Genomic DNA, 19,248 nt, shown 5'->3' with positions numbered 1-19,248 from the left:
CTAAGGACAAAACTTGGATACTGTTTCTTAGGTGCTTTGGGTGTTGATCTACTATCTGAATTAGAGTTTCACCTTGGTAAGGGTGATTACATAAAAGCCAAAAGTAATTTGTAGCACCACTGATGAGTGATGACCACGGAATAAACTAGAGTGCATTCATGAAAGGCAGTTTTAGATGCACACATATTTACAGTTTAGAGAGAAATTTGAAAGGTTTTAAAAAAATACAGTGCAGAAAGAAATTTAAGACCACTGTAATGTAACTACTACATATCTCAGGTCTCAAATTAATAGGAAAGATTACAAACATAGAACTGGTGGGTGAAGTTCTAGCATAACCTAGTAGTCATGGTTATCTTGACTAGCTAAGGTACCATTAAAAGAACTCTCTAGTACAAAAATTATTTGGTTCTGTTAGCTGAATTACCAGTTAAAAGGTCCACCATTTAGCTTGAAGAATGTTTCGAGATATAAACTCGAGACTTCACCACCATATTTCCAATTTGAAACCCGGGCATGATCATAAACTGAACTTTGTGTGTCGCTCTTTCTTCATCTTCATCTGAAAGAATTGCACTCTCCTTTTCTTCCTCAACAGATTCCATGAACAAGCTGGAGAACGCACTTCCTCTACTCACCGAAAACAGGGTTGCTTCGGGATCTATTGACACAGCATATCCAAGTAAAACCCAAACCCATTTTGCCATTTTAGCAAACAACTGATAGAACTCGGTTCTAGGGTGCTTGCCACTCATTATGAATGTTCGGTGATCCAAATTGCCAAAGAATGACTCTTCCATTTTCGGATGCACAACAAGAAGGTACTTTGCTTGACAAAATTTGGCAAAATCTGAATGTGGATTTTCCATCAGTGCATCAAAAGGGTCACCAAACTTCATAATATCACTCACATCATAAGAGGTTAACACAATCCCATGAAACATTCTGCGCGCAATGTAGGCCTCAAAAGCATACTTCTTGTCACACCTTTTGGAATAAACAGCACCATTCTCAATGGAACTTGCTGCCCTATCAAGGTCCCAGCCCGAAGCTTTCATCAAGCTAATCAGCGGTTTTGCAAAATCATGAATGGACTTTGAAGCAGCATTGAAGACATCCTGAAACTTAGTAACACTCAAAACACCTGCTCTCCTTTTCTCTGAACTTATCTGCTTGATCTTCTCGCTCAGATTTTTATTCCCCATCTCCAAATCTTGCAGCTCCCGCCACAACCGAAGAATCTCAGAATCTTTGGCACTGTTCTGAGACTTAAGCTTCCCCAAAAGTGCCTCTTTGGCCACAATTTCAGCCATCAAAGGAGCAGAACGTGCGGCATTGAACCTCACTTTCTTGCAGTGTTTCTGCGCATATTCGCGCTTGAACTTGCAAAGCTTCTCAAGCTCAGCAACAACAAGGTCATCAGCTGCAACAATCTTCTGAGGGTCATAAGGGATATGAGCCTGCTGAAGCTGAAGGTATGCCAATTTCAACACCGAAACAGCATCAAACATCTTCCTCATGACCTCCAAACAAGCACAAGCATTCTCTTTGGCAGGAACTTCAATGGGGTGGGGATGCACTTTTTGGTCATAGCATCTGTTCTCCTCACTGCTGTTTTCACTCAGAAGGGTCTCATTGCAAATGGATCTTTGCAAGTGAGGGAGATTGGGGATTTCGGAAGAGAACACCCCAATAGACTTCAATTTACAAACTTTGGCAAACTTGTACACCATTTCTGATATATTATTTGAGCTTGGTTTCACAGGCTTAGTATCTGAGCACTCCATGGTAAATAAATATCAAACCTTAAACTCATACAGATCGAATCCAACAGTGATCCTTGCTTCAACAAACAAGTAAACACTCTACAAAATCTAGATTAAAAAAAATAAGAAAAACACTCACTCAAAATGCATTCGATGAAAAGGGTTTTTCTAGCCACATTGCACACCCCCAATAACCCAACCAGAACCAAGATTTCAGGCACAAAAACCTGGTAGTGGTGGCAAGTAGGATATTAAAAACATGCAGATGCTTTTTATTTATTATTAAATTTCATGCAGCAAGTGCAAAGGCAAGATTTTTACTCTTAAGGGCACATTTCAGAACTCAAAAGGACACATTGTTACATTCAAACTTGGCAACACTAAAAATCAAAAACACCCCTAAAAAAAAGGCAAACCCCATTTGAGTTTGAAAGGAAAGCAACAATGTGAAGCCAAAATCTAACCAGAAAGTGGAAGTGTAGTTGGAGGAGCAGAGAGGAACAGTACAAGGTTGCAAGGTGCTCTCGGTTGGAGTTCAGTGCTGGTTGGCACCATCTTCTGTCTCTCTGACATTTGAAAGTTTGAAACTTAGAGTGATTGAATACACATTACACAATACACACTAACACACACATAGATAGATACATATACGTGCGTGTTAGCGTTGTTAGCTTTCTGTGAAACGCGAGAAAGTCATTGTTTATTTATTATTGTGATGTTTTTTTATTATTATTTTGGGTGTTTGGGAAAGGGGTGAGAACTGAGAACCGGGAAAGGGAATCTTAATCTGTACTGTTTCAAAAAAACTGAAAGATTTTCTTCACAGAATGGAGAGAGAAAAAAGGTGTGTGTTAGTGTGTAGATGTACATGCATTGCAGGAAGGGACACGCGCAATGTAGTACCAAAAATGAAGCCTCTTCGAACGTGAATTTGAATTTAATTTAGTGCGTGTTTTTGGTTTCACGTCCATGAAACAAATGTTTTTTAATTGAAGTAATTTTGATTTTTTTTTATTGAATCTAAAACTATGTATTAAATTTTATTTTTAATTTAATTTTATAACAAAAATATCCAAATTGAATCATATTATTTTAAAATAATTTTAACTAAAATTAATTTTATTAACATTCATTCAATCACATACTTAATCTTATAAAATCATCTTCAAAATGATAGTTAAGAAAAAGAAAAAAAATTGATATTTTCTGGTAATAAAAATTAACAAACTAACAATTAATATTTATAATAAAAAAATAAAAACTATCTTATATACTATTATATTTTAATCATATAACTAATTGATGTAAAATTTCTAACATAAGCTTTCATATTATATTTAAATGTGAGTTTGATCTAATTTAATCCTATTGCTGAGAGTTATTTTTCCTCTATTTCACTTTATATAAAGTTTTAACAAAAATAATATGTTATAAATTAATTGTGGTTTTAAAAAACCAATGAAACACTAAATAACATTTTTCATAGAATACTTTTGGTAAAAAGTACTAGTTGTTACTTAGTATTAATAAATAAGAGAAAATGTAATTTAAAACATCTTTTCTATTAATTCTTTTTTCACAAAAATATCATCAATTAAAGTTAGTCTTAAATTACATGACAGTGAAAAAAAATATAAATTAATAATGTTTATTAGTTTTATTCATAAGGATAATTTTAATATATATATATATATATATATATATATATATATATATATATATATATATATATATCAATTTAAGGTAAATCTAATATTATTAATTAAATTAATAATTTTTCTTAATATTAATTTATTAATTAGTTATATCTTACAATAAAAATCAAACAAAGTATTAGAAAGTTATATGATACATTTTATAAAATTTAAAATATTAATTATATTTTTAATAATTGTGTAAAAATGTTAAACCTCACCGAAGGAGTACTTGGCCATGTCAATGATATGAGCCAACAAAGTTTGAAAAAAAAACAATGAAATGATAAAGAAATAATATGGCACGCGAGGTTGTTACTACTTGTTTGGTTTCTTTCGAAATCATGGATCTCTATGCAGATGCAGTGCAAGTGACTGATTCCGTTGATAGTCAGAACAAGCAATCATAACCGTTCAACTGTTTGCGCGTGAACCTTCCTCAGCTATTAAACAAACCTCGTTAATACCAACACTACGACGCCGTTTCCCTTATCATTTTCTTTTTAAAGTTATTCTCTTAAACTTTATTTACTCGCGTGCGTAATGTTACAGTTACTTTGAAGTAAAAAAATAATGTTTGTATAATCCACTGTAGTTAACAGATGCAGATATCATATGAGATTCAATTCCTGACAATCTGAATTTTAGTGATTTTTAGATAGTCAAAAGAAACTACTCTTGACTGTCGTTAAGAAATATCTTTTGTGCACATAAAAAAAATGTGTATAATATTGATACGAATCATGTAGGGCTTATTAGTAATTAATATATAACACATGTTTTTTATACACGTGGTGTCATATTATTTCATTAAGTATGTTTTTGAGTTTTTTTATTAATAAATATTAGTTTTAGTATTGTTAGTTTTTGTTTGTAAAATGATTCAAATTCATAAATTTTCACTTTTTTCTTCATCACTAGACCTATTATGTATGTGTGTTTTTGAATAAATGTCTGTAAAATTAATTTGAGTTATTATTAATTTAATGTGAGTTGATTTATATTTAAAGTTTAGTTCTAAAACAAGTTAATAATATAATTTAGTATACAATTTTTTTATCTAAAATAAAATACAGTTCAAGTTATTTCAAGTCAAAATTTATCTTAGACAAAAAGTTAATTTTCCAACATTGGAATAAATACGTGAATGTTTACCTAAAATTATATTAATTAATATTTTACTATGATTTTAGATTATTCAATATGAATTCAAACACTCACATAAATCACAAGTTTAATTTTCATGCATTCACGGTGTCAACTAATTAAAAATTATATAAAAAATATGACTTTTAAATAATTTTTATAAAATTTAATAAATTGGTCAAAGTAAATAATGGTGTATTTTTTTAGATGGTCCGTGCATACACTATTTTATCAAATCAATTGTAATTTAAGAGACCGTATTCAATTAGGATTTAAAAAAATGTAAAAAAATTTTAAGATATTTAATCAAGATTTTTAAATAATGGAAATAAATCTTGTGATATTCAATCAAGATATTTATGATTTTTTAAAGAATTTAATAAAATTAGTTGGTACCTTATTAAGATTTTTTACAACTTTAAAAGAAGTTTGGTGATATTCAAAAATATATAGATTTCGATAAAAAAAAAATTAGGATGGATTTCATGAGAATTTCTTTTTTCTTGTCATTTCACATATTTTTCTTTTTCATACATAATCTATTATCTTTTGGTTAAAAGCAGTAAGTATTCATAATTTTTTTACTCCTTTTGGACATGTGGATAACATGTAGTGGAACAAGTGACATGAGAGATTCTCGCAATTCTTTAAATTTGGGACATCTTAATTACATGTTTATTTTTAATAAACTTGAGAAATTGACTTGTGTATAAGCGGATAAATATATAAATAATTTTTATACATCTATAAATGAAACAATTGTGAGACATCTTTCTTTTTTGTTTGGTGGACTATTAATGTGAGAATGATTGCTACGAGTAGACATTGCGGAATATAATTTTTATACAATTAATATTATTGATGATTTAATAAGAATGAAGCTATTGTGTTTATAAATATGCTAAGAGAAATTGATTTATTTTATTTTTTTGACAAGAAGAAAACTAATTTGTTATATAACATGTTTAAGGTTCTTTTTATAGAATGGATTTTATTAAAAATATTAGGTGAAAAAACTTCAAAGATCTCTATCAATATTTTTTAAAAATCTACAAAGTCCTTAAAAATCAATAATATCATTTTAGATATTATAAATTCATATTTTATAAATGCATTAAAATCTAAACTACAAAATTCTAAATCTAAAAGTCTTTTAAAAATATATTAAAAATCATTACATTCTTACAAAGTATTTTAAAATTCATAAAATTCTTTATGTCAAAATAATCTTTTAAAATCTTAACCTAATACATCCTCTTTGTACTTTCCCATAAAACTAGAAATGTCTACATAGTAATATACTATTAATTTCTATTCATTTTGGGTTTGAAAGATCTTATGCTATTAACCAATACAAAAATATTATAAGATTTTTAGATAGTTATTATAAAAATTAATAAATTTATCATTTATAGTTAAATATAAGTATATATACTATTTACCCCATACGCTATATACATATTTTCATAGTTAGATGATGAAAATATAAAGAATTTAAAAAACATGCGGATTTAGTCTATTTTAATTTTAAAAATTATGATAAATTCTTAGGGAATACGGACTAATCTAATTTTTTATTGAATTTTTAATAAATAAAAAAAAGCCATAGCATTTTTTTATTGAAATTATTTTAACGAATATTTTTATGGAGTCACATATCTGTCTTTTAAATTCTTAACTAAACACATTCTTTGTAACCCTATAAATAAAATACTGTGTAGCATAGTGCTAACAAAGCACCAGTGGTCTAGTGGTAGAATAGTACCCTGCCACGGTACAGACCCGGGTTCGATTCCCGGCTGGTGCAAATTTAAGAGCTGTGACGATAATTGTGTTAACTGTGATAGATGGGTCTGTCACTATCTTCTGATGTTTCAGACGAATCGTGACACTCCTGAGTTCTTTCTCTTTTTTTTTTATTCTCTAACTATCATAATTGGCAGCATCAATTTTTCAATATTTTTCTTAATTCATATATTCCTAACCCTTAATAGATATTCATTATTCCTTCTCTACTCTCCTAAATGTTCTACAACACCAAAATTTTTAAAATACTATTATAAAACATAATAATATTTAGAATTTGTTCTATTTTCAGCTACTTTTCTCTTAACATCAACATTAGTAACCAAGTCATAACTAACGTCCAATATGATTATTCTAAGAAACTAAAGAAAGAACTTGGAAGAATGACTTTAAGTAATTAACATTTTCATTTCTTATCATAGAAATAGTGTCGACAGCAAGGGATTTGTAGGACAAGCATCATCATAAGAATGTAGAAAATAAGTGGCGAGAAGCTCGACGTTGGATTCGACGGCAAGATCCGCTACGAGGATTTCAATCCCCTGTGGGTGGACCTGAGGGTGGAGACAATGCCATGTTAATTATCAACAGGGAATGAAAATGTGTTTTTTAAAATAGGACATTTAAAAAAAACAAATTGAAAAGAAAAGTAGATAAACAAAGAAGAAGAGTGGATATATATAAAAAATCCAAAAAAAGAAAAAAAAAAGTTAAAGCCTCTAGTTTCACAACATTAATTAACTTAAATTTAGTTGGCTAGATAACATAAAATAGAATACTAACTCACTAAAACCCATGCATCAATCTCACTGTAATTTGAGTTTGGGGGAGGGTTAAGTTGTTGGTCATGCGGTGAAGGCAAGGGCATGACAGTAATTAAGCAAGAGAAGTTTTTTTTCCCCATTTTTACTACCTTTTTGTCCTTGTTGGTGTATTGATGAAAAAGAAAAAGAAAATTATAAAATAATGTGCACTAGATACAACGCTATAGCTATAAGTTAATATACAACATATCAACTTCATCGGAGATATGTGATGAGCCTGTATTGTAAATTGTAGTGATTGCAGAACGAACATGTCAACTTCATCGGAGAAAATATTGGCAATGACCAAATGAAAGCAACGATAATGTGTTTCGTAGTGCCTGTCGTTTACCCTATTTTAGAGGAGATTAAAGTAGAAGAAAAAAAAAAGTAATATAATAAAAATTAAGAGGAAGTGAACATATTATGTTTGTTCATATGCTACATTCGCCTCATTTTAAATATACGTTCAGCATGAAAATTACCCATACAAAATTAGAAACATCACAAATAGCCGAATGAAAACCAGGCGAATATCTCATAACCTTATTCATGGGCCGGCATGTCAATAATTTAATAAACTGAATTTGGACTTATTCATAATATATTAGAGAGAGTTTTAAAATGCTTTGTAGGTTAAATCGTGGTTTTTCATAAACTAATATTTGAATACATATTTTTTTAAAAATTATCTTTGATAGTAATTGAATCTGCTGAGAAAAATTGCATTAAATTAATTTCTTTAATGATTTAAAGTGACACTGAAATGGCTAGAAACATGATGGACGAAATGTTTTAATAGGTTTAAATATATTTTTGTGAGAATGCTATCAATTTTTTTTTTAAAATATTGACTGAAATTTATTAAAAATTAAAAAATAAACTCAAATTTTTTAATGACCAAAACTTTAAAATAGGTACTATTATTCAATTCGTCTTTTGGCTATAATGCAAGACTCTATCTTCCACTTGAAAAGTGTAATCGGTAGATAATGCAGCTGCACTTTTTGAGTAGGGTAAACACACAAGACAAAACCTCTATTAATGAGTAATTAATAATGGTCACAGAACTACTTGAAGTACTAATACGTACTGTTGTAGATATTTTATGATTTAATTTCTAGAAACTAAAACCTAATTAATTAATGCCTATTAAATTATCGTGTAGTTCAGCTATGCAGTATTAACTTAAAATTTGCGACACTATGAGGTGGATCAAAAGTTCTATATATATAGCCTTCAATCACATTGATCAGATATGTTCACTTACAATAAAATTTCCTAATGGAGCATCAATTGATCACATTCTTGTCCTTTCTTCTATATTCACTAAGTTTCATCCTTTTTCTTTTCCAGATTTTGAAAGTGGGAAAGAGATCCAAAGTGAAAACAATGAACCTTCCCCCAGGGCCATGGAAGTTACCTATCATTGGAAGCATACACCACATGATTGGCTTTCTACCCCATCACCGTTTGAGAGAGCTAGCCCTAAAACATGGCCCTCTCATGCACCTAAAACTTGGTGAGGTACCAGCCATTGTGGTTTCTTCTCCAGAAGTTGCCAAAGAAGTGATGAAAACCTATGATTCCATCTTTGCTCAAAGACCCCATCAAGTTGGTGCAGACATCATGTGCTATGGTTCCACTGATATTGCCACTGCACCATTAGGAGGCTATTGGAAGCAGCTTAGAAGAATATGCTCACAAGAGCTTCTTAGCAACAAACGTGTGAGGTCATATCAATCAATAAGAGAAGAAGAAGTGCTGAATTTGATGAGACTTGTTGATGCCAACACTAGATCTTGTGTGAACCTTAGTGAGAAAGTGTCTTGCATGACAAGTGCCATCACTGCTAGGGCAACTTTCGGTGAAAAATGCAAGGACCAAGAAGATTTCATTTCCCTTGTCAAGAAACTTCTGAAACTTGTCGAACGTTTATTTGTTTTTGACATTTTCCCTTCTCACAAGTGGCTTCATGTGATCAGTGGGGAGATATCTAAACTGGAGGAGTTGCAGAGAGAATATGATATGATCATTGGAAACATCATTAGAAAGGCAGAAAAAAAGACTGGTGAAGTAGAAGTGGATAGTCTCCTCTCTGTTCTTCTAAATATTAAAAATCATGATGTCCTTGAATATCCTTTGACAATCGACAACATCAAAGCTGTAATGTTGGTGAGTATGGATGATTTTTACTGCATATTAGGATTTAAGGCCAAACCTTCATTTCATGTCTATATAAAATTAAATAAACAAAAGCATAGAACATGGAATGTTAAATATGAAGAAAAGAACTGACTTCGTAAGATTCTCGAAGACAAAGAGGAAGGTAGGAGTAGAATATAAATAGGATGATAATTTCATAAAGTTAGAAGAATAGCATATTTTTATTATTGATTGCAATATTATTTTGTGTGGAGTTATATTATTTATAGCTACATGTATTTTGCATAACACCCTTCACAATTTTTTTTTATCTCTTTTCATCATATTACATAAATAGTATATGACTTCTTCTTTTAAGGTTATTTCAATAATTTTCTTAGAAAAAATTATCAAAATAAACTTTTTATTAATTAACTTATTTTATAGTAAACTGTTTGATAGAAGCAGTGTGAAGCTGCACATTTTGCAATCAATACAACATGACTATTCATCTAGCAGTGTTATTTATTAACCAATATATATATATATATATATATATATATATATATATATATATATATATATATATATATATATATATATTCTCTTTTACTTATATATTTTGGAAATGTATAAATAGACACCCTAAAAACACCTACAGCAGGAATAGAAAGGAACAAATGAGAGATAAATAATAAGTATGATAGAAAAAAAAAAAACAGAAGCAAGAAAGTGTCAATAGGGTATTTATATTTTTGAGTGTCTAAAAATTAAGACTGCTTGTATATTTTGTTATGCAAGTATTTCTTCTTAGAGTCTGCTTTTGTAATTATCAGAAGGCTTTGTATACGAAAGACACATGCCGGTATAAATTCCAAAGCTAATAAATTTGAGCTCATGATTTTCCTACTGTAGAACATGTTTGGTGCTGGAACTGATACATCATCAGCAGTTATAGAATGGACCATGTCAGAGATGCTGAAAAACCCTAGAGTAATGACCAAAGCTCAAGAAGAAGTTAGAAGAGTATTTGGTAGCAAAGGATACACCAACGAAGCAGCACTTGAAGACCTAAAGTTTCTGAAAGCAGTAATCAAAGAAACACTTAGATTGCACCCTCCTTTCCCTCTTCTTCTTCCAAGAGAATGTAGAGAAACTTGTGAGGTCAAAGGGTACACAATACCTGCTGGGACCAAAGTGATAGTGAATGCATGGGCTATTGCAAGAGACCCTAAGTATTGGTCTGAAGCAGAAAAGTTTTATCCAGAGAGATTCATGGATTCTCCAATTGATTATAAAGGTTCCAATCATGAACTCATACCCTTTGGTGCTGGAAGGAGAATATGTCCTGGCATTTCTTTTGGTGTATCTAGTGTTGAACTTTGTCTTGCACAGCTACTTTACTATTTTAATTGGGAACTGCCAAATGGAAACAAGGAAAACGACTTGGAAATGACTGAAGCTTTGGGGGCCTCTTCAAGAAGGAAAACGGATCTGGTCTTAGTTCCCATTTCTTACAATCATGTTCCTGTTTCATATATAAGACCTTAAAAGTTTTAGTCACTGTGAAGGCTGTAAATTTATGTTAGGAAGGAAAAAAAGGTGTTTTTTAATCCTTATATTTTGGATTAAATGTGACAAAAAAATATGAAGATTAAAAACACATTTTTTTTTCTTTCTTTTATGTTGCACCGATGATTAAGCTATTGTGTGTGAGGGTGCCAATAAATTAAATGGGAACTTGATATCTTTGTAAATTTGTAACGTACCCATTTTATGTTAGGCTTGTTGTAGTACGTACACATGGGAAACGTTCCTGATTTTCCTTTTTGTTCCCTTTTTCTTTATTTTAAGTTGTTTGTTATCCCACTTTTGTCTTTATTAAAATTGGCTGGAACACTTCTTTCATCTAGTCTTACCAACTAGCAACTGCCAACTTCAATGTTACTATAAACTTTGCAAGTAATTATGAAATACCTATTAGGAGAACAAGGACGACGTTCCAACTAAGTGACCATTTTCTCATATATCACTATGATTTCAATACTTTATTAAGAGATGTTTTTCAAAGTAACTCAATCAATTTGGTTTTTGAGGTGAGAATTATTTCTTATATACATTTTTTTGGTTTTATTTATAACCAATCCATGTGAACTAAAATTTTTTCTAATACACCTAATAATTCAGTTAATAGATCTAGGATAAATATTAATGAATTAAAGAATCTAGTTAAATTGATTAAATAAAATGTGAGTGTTGTAAATTTTTTGATATTGTATTTAATTTTCATGGATAAAAAAATAATCTTAAATGTTATCTTATAATTTAGATTTGAGTTTAAGTCAACCCACAACTCTTAAGATGAGTGTTTTCTTTCCACTTTTATGTACTTTTTTGGTTAAATTTCTAGTTAATATAACACTTGATTTTTCCTTATACATCTTTTAACATATAGTATTATATTGACTTTGGTGTATGAATAATATGATAAATGAATCTAGGATATAAGAGCATTGGCATCCCTCATGAATCGATTTTGCTAATTTTTTCCTCTTCATTTTCTATTTTTTTTTCTTAAGAAAATCTATTGTGCAGATCCTGTGTTGTTTCGTCTTTCATACTATTTTTTGTTTTTTTGCATCTTTCTCTCAGTATTGGATCAAATCGTTCACTTTCTTTTTCATTTTCTTAAAAAAAATCCACTCAAATTGACACTTATGTGCGTTCTCTGCATTTTCTGAAGTTCAATTCATCGCCCTTTCTATGGGCTTCAAGTTGTTGTTTGGTGTTACGGCAATTTGAGATTTTGATTACAATTCCTGATTTCAAATTGCAATTTTGAGATCCGTTGTTTTCAATGGCAAGGCTAGACAACGTTCAATAAAAGCTTTGTTCTGCGACCTCTTTCGGATCAGATTCTAGTGTGTTCTTCTCAATTTTAAAAAATCCCATTCAACTTTTTCAAGAATCTTAAGTTTTTTAGTACAAAACATCACCTTAATTAGTCTTAAATATTCTTAATATTTTAGATATTAAAGGAGAATGTCAAATAATTATGCCTTTATAGGACATCATTTAAACAAATAAAATAAAAATATTATTTATAATCATTTCCGACATATTTTATAATTGGACATTTTTTTCTTTTTCTGAGGGGTTAACTTTTTATAATTGAACATCAATTAAACAAAATGAAAGAAAATTATTTAATAAAAATAAATTAATTTTTCCATAAGCTAAAATATTTAATTTATACATAAGTTAAAAATCATCTATTGAAAATTATGTGAAAAATTTTACAAATTAATTTTTTTAAGCAAAGAAAGGGAGGTGAACTTAAGAGAAGAGAAGGGATTGGCATCCCAATTATGTTCATACTCATTTCATTTTTTTATTTTTATTTTGTTCTCATAAAAGTATTTTTAAAGAAATTAATCCAAAAAGACTCTAAATGTGAAAGAAAGTTAATGATAGATTCACATTAGACATAGTTTCTATTACCTTTCTAAATAAACACTTTTTTTTATTCTTTCCTCGTAAATAATTTTATTCAAATCGAATGAAATTATTATGAGCGTTAAACTATTCCTTTTAAGTATCTAACGTAATTATATGTGTTACTCAAATGATAAGATTACTTGTTAAACTTAAACAATTTCGCATCAATTAATTTATGTATGAACTTATTCAAAAGGTTATTATAAATAATTTATAATTATTGAATATTATATAGAGAGAACCCGAAAAAATGAGAACAATTTTTATCGTGAGAAATGACTTATAATTATATATATATATATATATATATATATATATATATATATATATATATATATATATATATATATATATATATATATATACTAAATAAAAGAAGTATAGACCACTAAATCATATTTAAATTCTCCAAATTAAAAGAAAACTAATTACATATAATTTTCCTAAGAGATCATAAAACTTTTAATTTTCACCATAACAATTTACTTTTCATTTTTTTTATCAATATATAATATCATTCTATGACTTATTCTTAAGACTGTAGCATTATCATGAATGCAAACGAAGTACTAAAGGAAAATTGACTAGCCAGCTGTTGTCCAGGGCTCACCTCAAGTTGAAGGACATATGGCCAGATTTGACATGGAATATTGGATGCAGAATATATGTATCCTAGGTTGTTAATTCATCTACAAAATAAATTATTCACAGATAAGTAAAACACCACTCAAGGTTAATTATATTGGAAGACAGTAAACTGTAAAAAAAAAAATAATCAAGAATAACTCCCGTGGATATTTTTTTTATAAAAAACAAGATACAATATAAATATATATATATATATATATATATATTTATATTATCACTTATTTTTTTATAAAAAAGATCGGAGGTAATATTCTCATCAAAATTAATCATTCTAGGAGTTAATTTACATCCTCAAAAGAAAATTGTTTGATGAAAGTAAAACCGATAAAATGCTGTAGATAATTTAGATCTAGACGTACAAAAACCGTAATTTTGCATAAAAATTAAATAAACTTGGCGCGACACCATGTACAAAACATATCCATAATTTCCTACACAGCGGGTAAATAAAATGGTGGCACATGATAGAGAAAGAGATCAGAGAAGGATTCTTCTGTCAAAATCAAACAAATTGAGGGAAAAACAAAGAAGAAAGGAACTGTCAGCTTTATTCAAAGTTGAAATAATTGAGACCTGCACATTTCACCCTCACATTTTTCCCATATCACTATCAAAGCTCTAGGTATGGTGGGACAAGGATCAATTTTGAGCTTGAAAAGTATATACGATTCGATGGAAACTGCTGAGACAATGATATCTGTTGGAGAGAGGGCCTCTAAGTGAAAGAGATCGATTGAGACATCTTAGAGAGAGAAATTTGAACAACAAGGGCATAGCATAGGCACATTGATATGATGGACCTTGCTTGAGAACAAGAGAAGGAGAACAACAAAGTTACAAAGGTAATGAAATGAGGCTTTTCTTCAATTTCTCCAAGTATGTTGTTTTTCTACCAAGACTCACTCTCTCACGATATATGCAACAAAATTTGTTTCATTGATCATAAGCATGTGGATAGGGGAATATATAATATAAAACCTGCAGTATGTATATATTATGTTTTTGTGTAAGTATTATATATTATATGTGTTGTATTAAAATTTAAAAATTGACCTACTTAGTGCTTGTCCATTCCTTTCTTCCATGACATACGGATCATGTTGTGGATTTACACTCTTTGGATATCCTTGTCTTCATTTCGTAGACCTAATTAATTAAAGTGCACGGAGACATTTGGTACTTTGCAATTAATAGTTCTAACGTACAACAACCCATGATGCAGCTTGATCTGTTTCGTAGACAAATGTATAGAGAATCTACACAGAAAAGTGAATTTTGTATTAAAAATGTATTAAAATAATATACACGACTAATTTTGACACCATAATTCAGTTTAGTTGGTTAATTAAACTATAGGATGTGAATTGTGAGTAAATAAATTCGATCTAAATTCACAATACATTTCACCCTTTTTCTTGTTTTTTCATCAATCAACAGGTGATATCTTAATACTCTTAAGTATTTCAAACATGTCACCAATAACTTTCATTTTTTTCTTCCTATCCTATCATATTATATATTATACTTATATTTTTCTCTCTTAATAAATGTCCTCTAGCATTCGTGTCAAAAATATATTTTTCCTTTTTCATCCCTTCCTCTCGATCTCCTTCCTCTTTATAAAGTCTACTATATGAACATTTCTTTGGGGAAAAAATAATTTTTTATTTGATATATTGTTCTTTCATATAAGACTTTTTAAGCTTTAATCTTTTATTTTAAAGCTTGAATCTTTTAAACTTATGGAAATTATTCAACCGTTATGACTTTAAATTTACTGATCACAGACAAATTTTTATGGGTTGATAATTAATTTGTTAGCTTGTCTAAATTAAGGGGATTGATTTCAATTGTATTAGCGGACAAGCCAGTCATTCTCAACCAAAACTTTTTGAGGATCAGTAATTAAAATTCTATCTTCTTGTGTATGTATGGTTATAAATTATGGTCAACACAACTACAATTGGTCGCAATATATCGAAATCAACATCGACTAGAACAGCTGCTTATCGTTATCTTGATCCACAATGGTTGTTTCTAATAATAGCATACATGTTTATGCAATTGTCCTTATCATCACGCACGAATGCGTGTATCTAACTATTAGGCTAACCATAGACCATAACAATTTGAATCATTGACATATATTTTCACAACAGAAAGAACCTACATCTCAATTAGGTAAGGAAAACCTTGTTTATGATCCTGCGTTTAATAGAAACTTTCAATTTAGCGATACAGTTAATTTCATACCCCTGTACCAAAGTCCTTTTAAGAAAATCTGTAGCCATACATCAACATTTTCACTTTACCTTATGCAAGTTACTTATTTTTCTAAGTACACTTTTACCAATAAACATTATAGAAACATTTTCATAACCGCGCATAATTCCGCTAATGTTAGTTACGCGTGGAAAAAGATAAATTGTAATTGTAATATAATAGCATGTTTCAAGACAAAAGTTATATTTTGGGTTCTAGCATGTCTTATGTGTGTGTGTATGGATATAAAGTTCAAAACAAAAAGTTACTCAATAGCGTCTGATTTTCAAGTTTTTAAAGTTTTGAATTCTTTGGATATGGAATCAAACAAACACAACATTGTAACTATATCTAAGTTTGTAACTATTTTTGGAAATTAATTAACTATATGTTTTTCACAAACTATATTTCGAAACTCAAATGTAAATATATATTTACATTTTTAAGGTTTAATGAGGCTATATATATTTAATATATTTTCTTTTGCATTGCTCTAAAAGACAGATAGCTAGCGTACTTTTAGGGGTGATTATATATGTGTGTGTGTGTGGATTGATAAGACCTTTTTAAGAAAATAATTTCAAGCTTTCATTAAGCTTATATATAGATATTATAGAGAAATTAATTATTAAGAAAATTTCTAGCAATGTCGAGATGCATAAATTAATTTTTACTAACTATTTTTATGGTAAACAATATTCATCTAATATATATGTATAGGGGTAGATTTCTACATGGTTTAATTTAAAAGAGATACTACATGGTCTGTTTGGTAATAAAGAAAAATAAAATAGATAAAAAAAGATATATAAGAGAAAAATATGACAAATTTTATGAGTGTTTGGTTTAATAAAAATATCAAAGAAATAGGAAAGAGAAATAAGAAAAAAATATTTAATTAAAATAAGTAATTGTCGAAATGTGATTATTTTTTTCAAATCAGTTGGAAGGTGAAAATTGATTACGAAATGTTTTTTCTTATATACGTGATAAATATTTTTTTAATTATTTAATTTCTAATAATCTTAATTTATTTTTAAAAAAAATCAACAAATTTAAAATGGATTAAGAAACTAAAAATCACATATTTAAGAAAATAGAAAAATAAAAATTATATTTTTAACTTATTTTTCTTGAAAAATGTTCCACTATTCATTTCCGCTTAAATTTGCAAAGAAGTATATCAAAAAAACATGGAACTAACATTAAATATATAAGAATAAATATGACACACATAAACAAACCAATTTTTGCCATAAACTCAAACTCACATCCTAATGAACTACTAATCCAAAGCAGAACAAATTGTACTAGTTGCTTCACTTACTTCAAATACAACCAACTAAAACAAAGTGGAGGCCGTGAGAATGTTAATTTGCGTTGTTGGATTTAATGAATTTGAATCAATAATTTAGTTTTCTTCTTTTTTTGTTCTCTTTTCTCCTCTTTTTCCCAAATTCTTCTCTTTTAAATGCGCATGGAGGATTTGGTGCTAAGTAAAAAATGCACCATGCGCGCAGGAAGTCAAAGGAGGTGGTGAGGAGGGTGTAACAACCTTGAATGTCATTACATAAAACACTAAAGCAAAGAATCATTTTTAACCCATTTAAGACTATTGAATTAGTTTAATTAATGAAAATACATGTAACCTTTTTTTCATGAATACAAGTGTGACATATAAACTTCATTCGTAAAAGGTCTTCAAGTTGTAAAACATAAAGGTACATGTGCCCCAAGACACTAAATCATCAAACATCATAAAAAAATATCCAAACAAAACTCAAGGGTCTAATTGAGGGAATAAATACAACATAGATCCATGAAGATATGTAAACCCTAAGTTGATCCCCACTAAGACGAAACATAAATGACAAAGGATCAGATCCTGCCCCTAATTCCACCATCAAGTCCACATCAACCATAAATGACATGCTCATCAAAAACTACATCATAATATGCTTTCGTATCAAATGACATGATCGTCATAGTTTAATAGAAAACGCAAGAGTAAGTTCATTTTAAAAGAAAACAACATATAAAAGAAATATAAGATCAAAATGTTAAAAGAGATATATAAATCTCCTATTTTTCCAAAAGTCATCTACTAATACAACTCCTCAAGTAACACATCAATGCACATGTGTAACTATCATGTTATGTCATGTTGACTCTTTATTCTCGGACGATTTCACCTTTTGAGCGATTAACCCAAGTACATCTCTTAACATAGTCGCACTCTATGATATAACCATTCAGGGGGCTTGAATTAACCCTGTAGAAGAAATATGATTTTATCGAAAATGGATTAGTGTGGGTAATGACTTACCTCGGTAAGACTTGCAAAAACCTTAACCTATCTAGGAATTCGTCCACTCATCCATTCTATAGACCCATTCGACGTTAGCCACCACGACAACCTCCAACACTAGGTCGAGGGCCTTTCTAGAACCCTCAACTTACGTGCCTACTCCATGCAATGTCATTCATCAATGCATGTATGATATGATCATTCAAATTAATATCATACGTCATCATAAATTCATTCACCAATCTCAACATCATAAGAGGTTATGACATCATAGACTCATTATTCATACGTTCATCACACTCATGAACCCACATATGGTTCAATAAGCATAGCAAGACATTCCAATACCTTGAATTCTTGCAAACAAGACACCAAATACTCATATGAATGTGAATATCGTGATCTTAATATAAAGTCAACTCTAATAATAAAATAATACCATCTCAACCGCATCTCATATCATAATAAATTCATTAAGATTTCAAAAATAGTTAATTCATGCAGGAAAAACAAACATTAATCACATACATATCAAAACTAGTCATTGGGCTCAAAACTAATCATTGAACTCAAAATTGATCATTGAACTTAGAATGATCATTGGATGCGAAAATAGTCATTAGACTCTGGATGCAACACTAGACGCGACATTGGACGCAAAAATGGTCATTGGACGCTGGAAGCGAATTCTGCAGAATTTCAAATTTTCTGCAAAATTGTCTTTCATGACTTCTTAATCATTCCAAAACAAATTCAAACTTTTTTCCATCAATTCCAAATACATAAAGAACATCAAAACACTTCACAAATAGATTTTTTTAATCGATATTCATTAAATAAACAACAACCCAAATTTTAAAACTCAAAACCTCAAATGTTCAAACTTCCATTTTTTTAACAACATGATTCATTTTTCAACAACCTTGAAACCAATTCACAACAATCTAAGCATAGAAAATGATAAAACTTTCCTTACCTATCAAACCCAAGGTGATAACTCTTTGATGAAGAAAGGAAAAAGGAATGAGCTTTTGGTCCAAGTGAGGAACTTTCCTTCAATCCCACAGGAACTACACTAAACTAGCATCAACTTAATCCCAAAGCCAACCAAAAACAAAATCAAAACCCCTTAAAACCAATTTTTTTCATGAAAGTTCATGATTGCTCTAAAG

At 29.5% G+C, this 19,248-nt stretch overlaps 2 protein-coding genes and 2 non-coding genes across 4 annotated transcripts; 3 read left to right on the top strand and 1 right to left on the bottom strand.

The window, feature by feature from the left end:
• Positions 1-238: 238 nt before the first annotated feature.
• Positions 239-2,604, bottom strand: LOC100780385 (protein GRAVITROPIC IN THE LIGHT 1). Its single transcript, XM_003518294.5, has 2 exons — positions 2,231-2,604; positions 239-1,774 (listed from the first exon to the last, which is right to left on the bottom strand). The coding sequence occupies exons 1-2, from the start codon at positions 2,337-2,339 to the stop codon at positions 447-449; spliced, it is 1,437 nt and encodes a 478-aa protein (XP_003518342.2). The 5' UTR covers positions 2,340-2,604; the 3' UTR covers positions 239-446.
• Positions 2,605-6,342: 3,738 nt separating this feature from the next.
• Positions 6,343-6,413, top strand: TRNAG-GCC (transfer RNA glycine (anticodon GCC)). The gene has a single exon. It is a non-coding gene; the product is annotated as a tRNA-Gly (tRNA).
• Positions 6,414-6,420: 7 nt separating this feature from the next.
• On the top strand, positions 6,421-6,508 carry LOC113000988 (small nucleolar RNA snoR114). The gene has a single exon (XR_003266296.1). It is a non-coding gene; the product is annotated as a small nucleolar RNA snoR114 (small nucleolar RNA).
• Positions 6,509-8,499: 1,991 nt separating this feature from the next.
• LOC100779851 (desmethyl-deoxy-podophyllotoxin synthase) lies at positions 8,500-10,911 on the top strand. Its single transcript, XM_003518293.4, has 2 exons — positions 8,500-9,390; positions 10,276-10,911. Exons 1-2 carry the CDS (start codon positions 8,500-8,502, stop codon positions 10,909-10,911), a joined length of 1,527 nt encoding a protein of 508 aa, XP_003518341.1.
• Positions 10,912-19,248: the final 8,337 nt, after the last annotated feature.

This window comes from Glycine max, chromosome 2 (assembly GCF_000004515.6).
Source record: "Glycine max cultivar Williams 82 chromosome 2, Glycine_max_v4.0, whole genome shotgun sequence".
In the NCBI taxonomy this organism is placed as follows: Eukaryota; Viridiplantae; Streptophyta; class Magnoliopsida; order Fabales; family Fabaceae; genus Glycine; species Glycine max.
The sequence above is the reverse complement of the archived record's forward strand: the minus strand, read 5'-3'. Positions and strand labels throughout refer to the sequence as shown.

Bases quoted from the DNA above. Each gene is read 5' to 3' on its own strand.
- LOC100780385 (XM_003518294.5), bottom strand. From the start codon at position 2,339: ATGTCAGAGAGACAGAAGATGGTGCCAACCAGCACTGAACTCCAACCG. The intron at 1,775-2,230 runs GTTAGATTTTGG...TGGAGTGCTCAG, and splicing joins AACTACACTTCCACTTTCTG to ATACTAAGCCTGTGAAACCA.
- LOC100779851 (XM_003518293.4), top strand. From the start codon at position 8,500: ATGGAGCATCAATTGATCACATTCTTGTCCTTTCTTCTATATTCACTA. The intron at 9,391-10,275 runs GTGAGTATGGAT...TTCCTACTGTAG, and splicing joins ACATCAAAGCTGTAATGTTG to AACATGTTTGGTGCTGGAAC.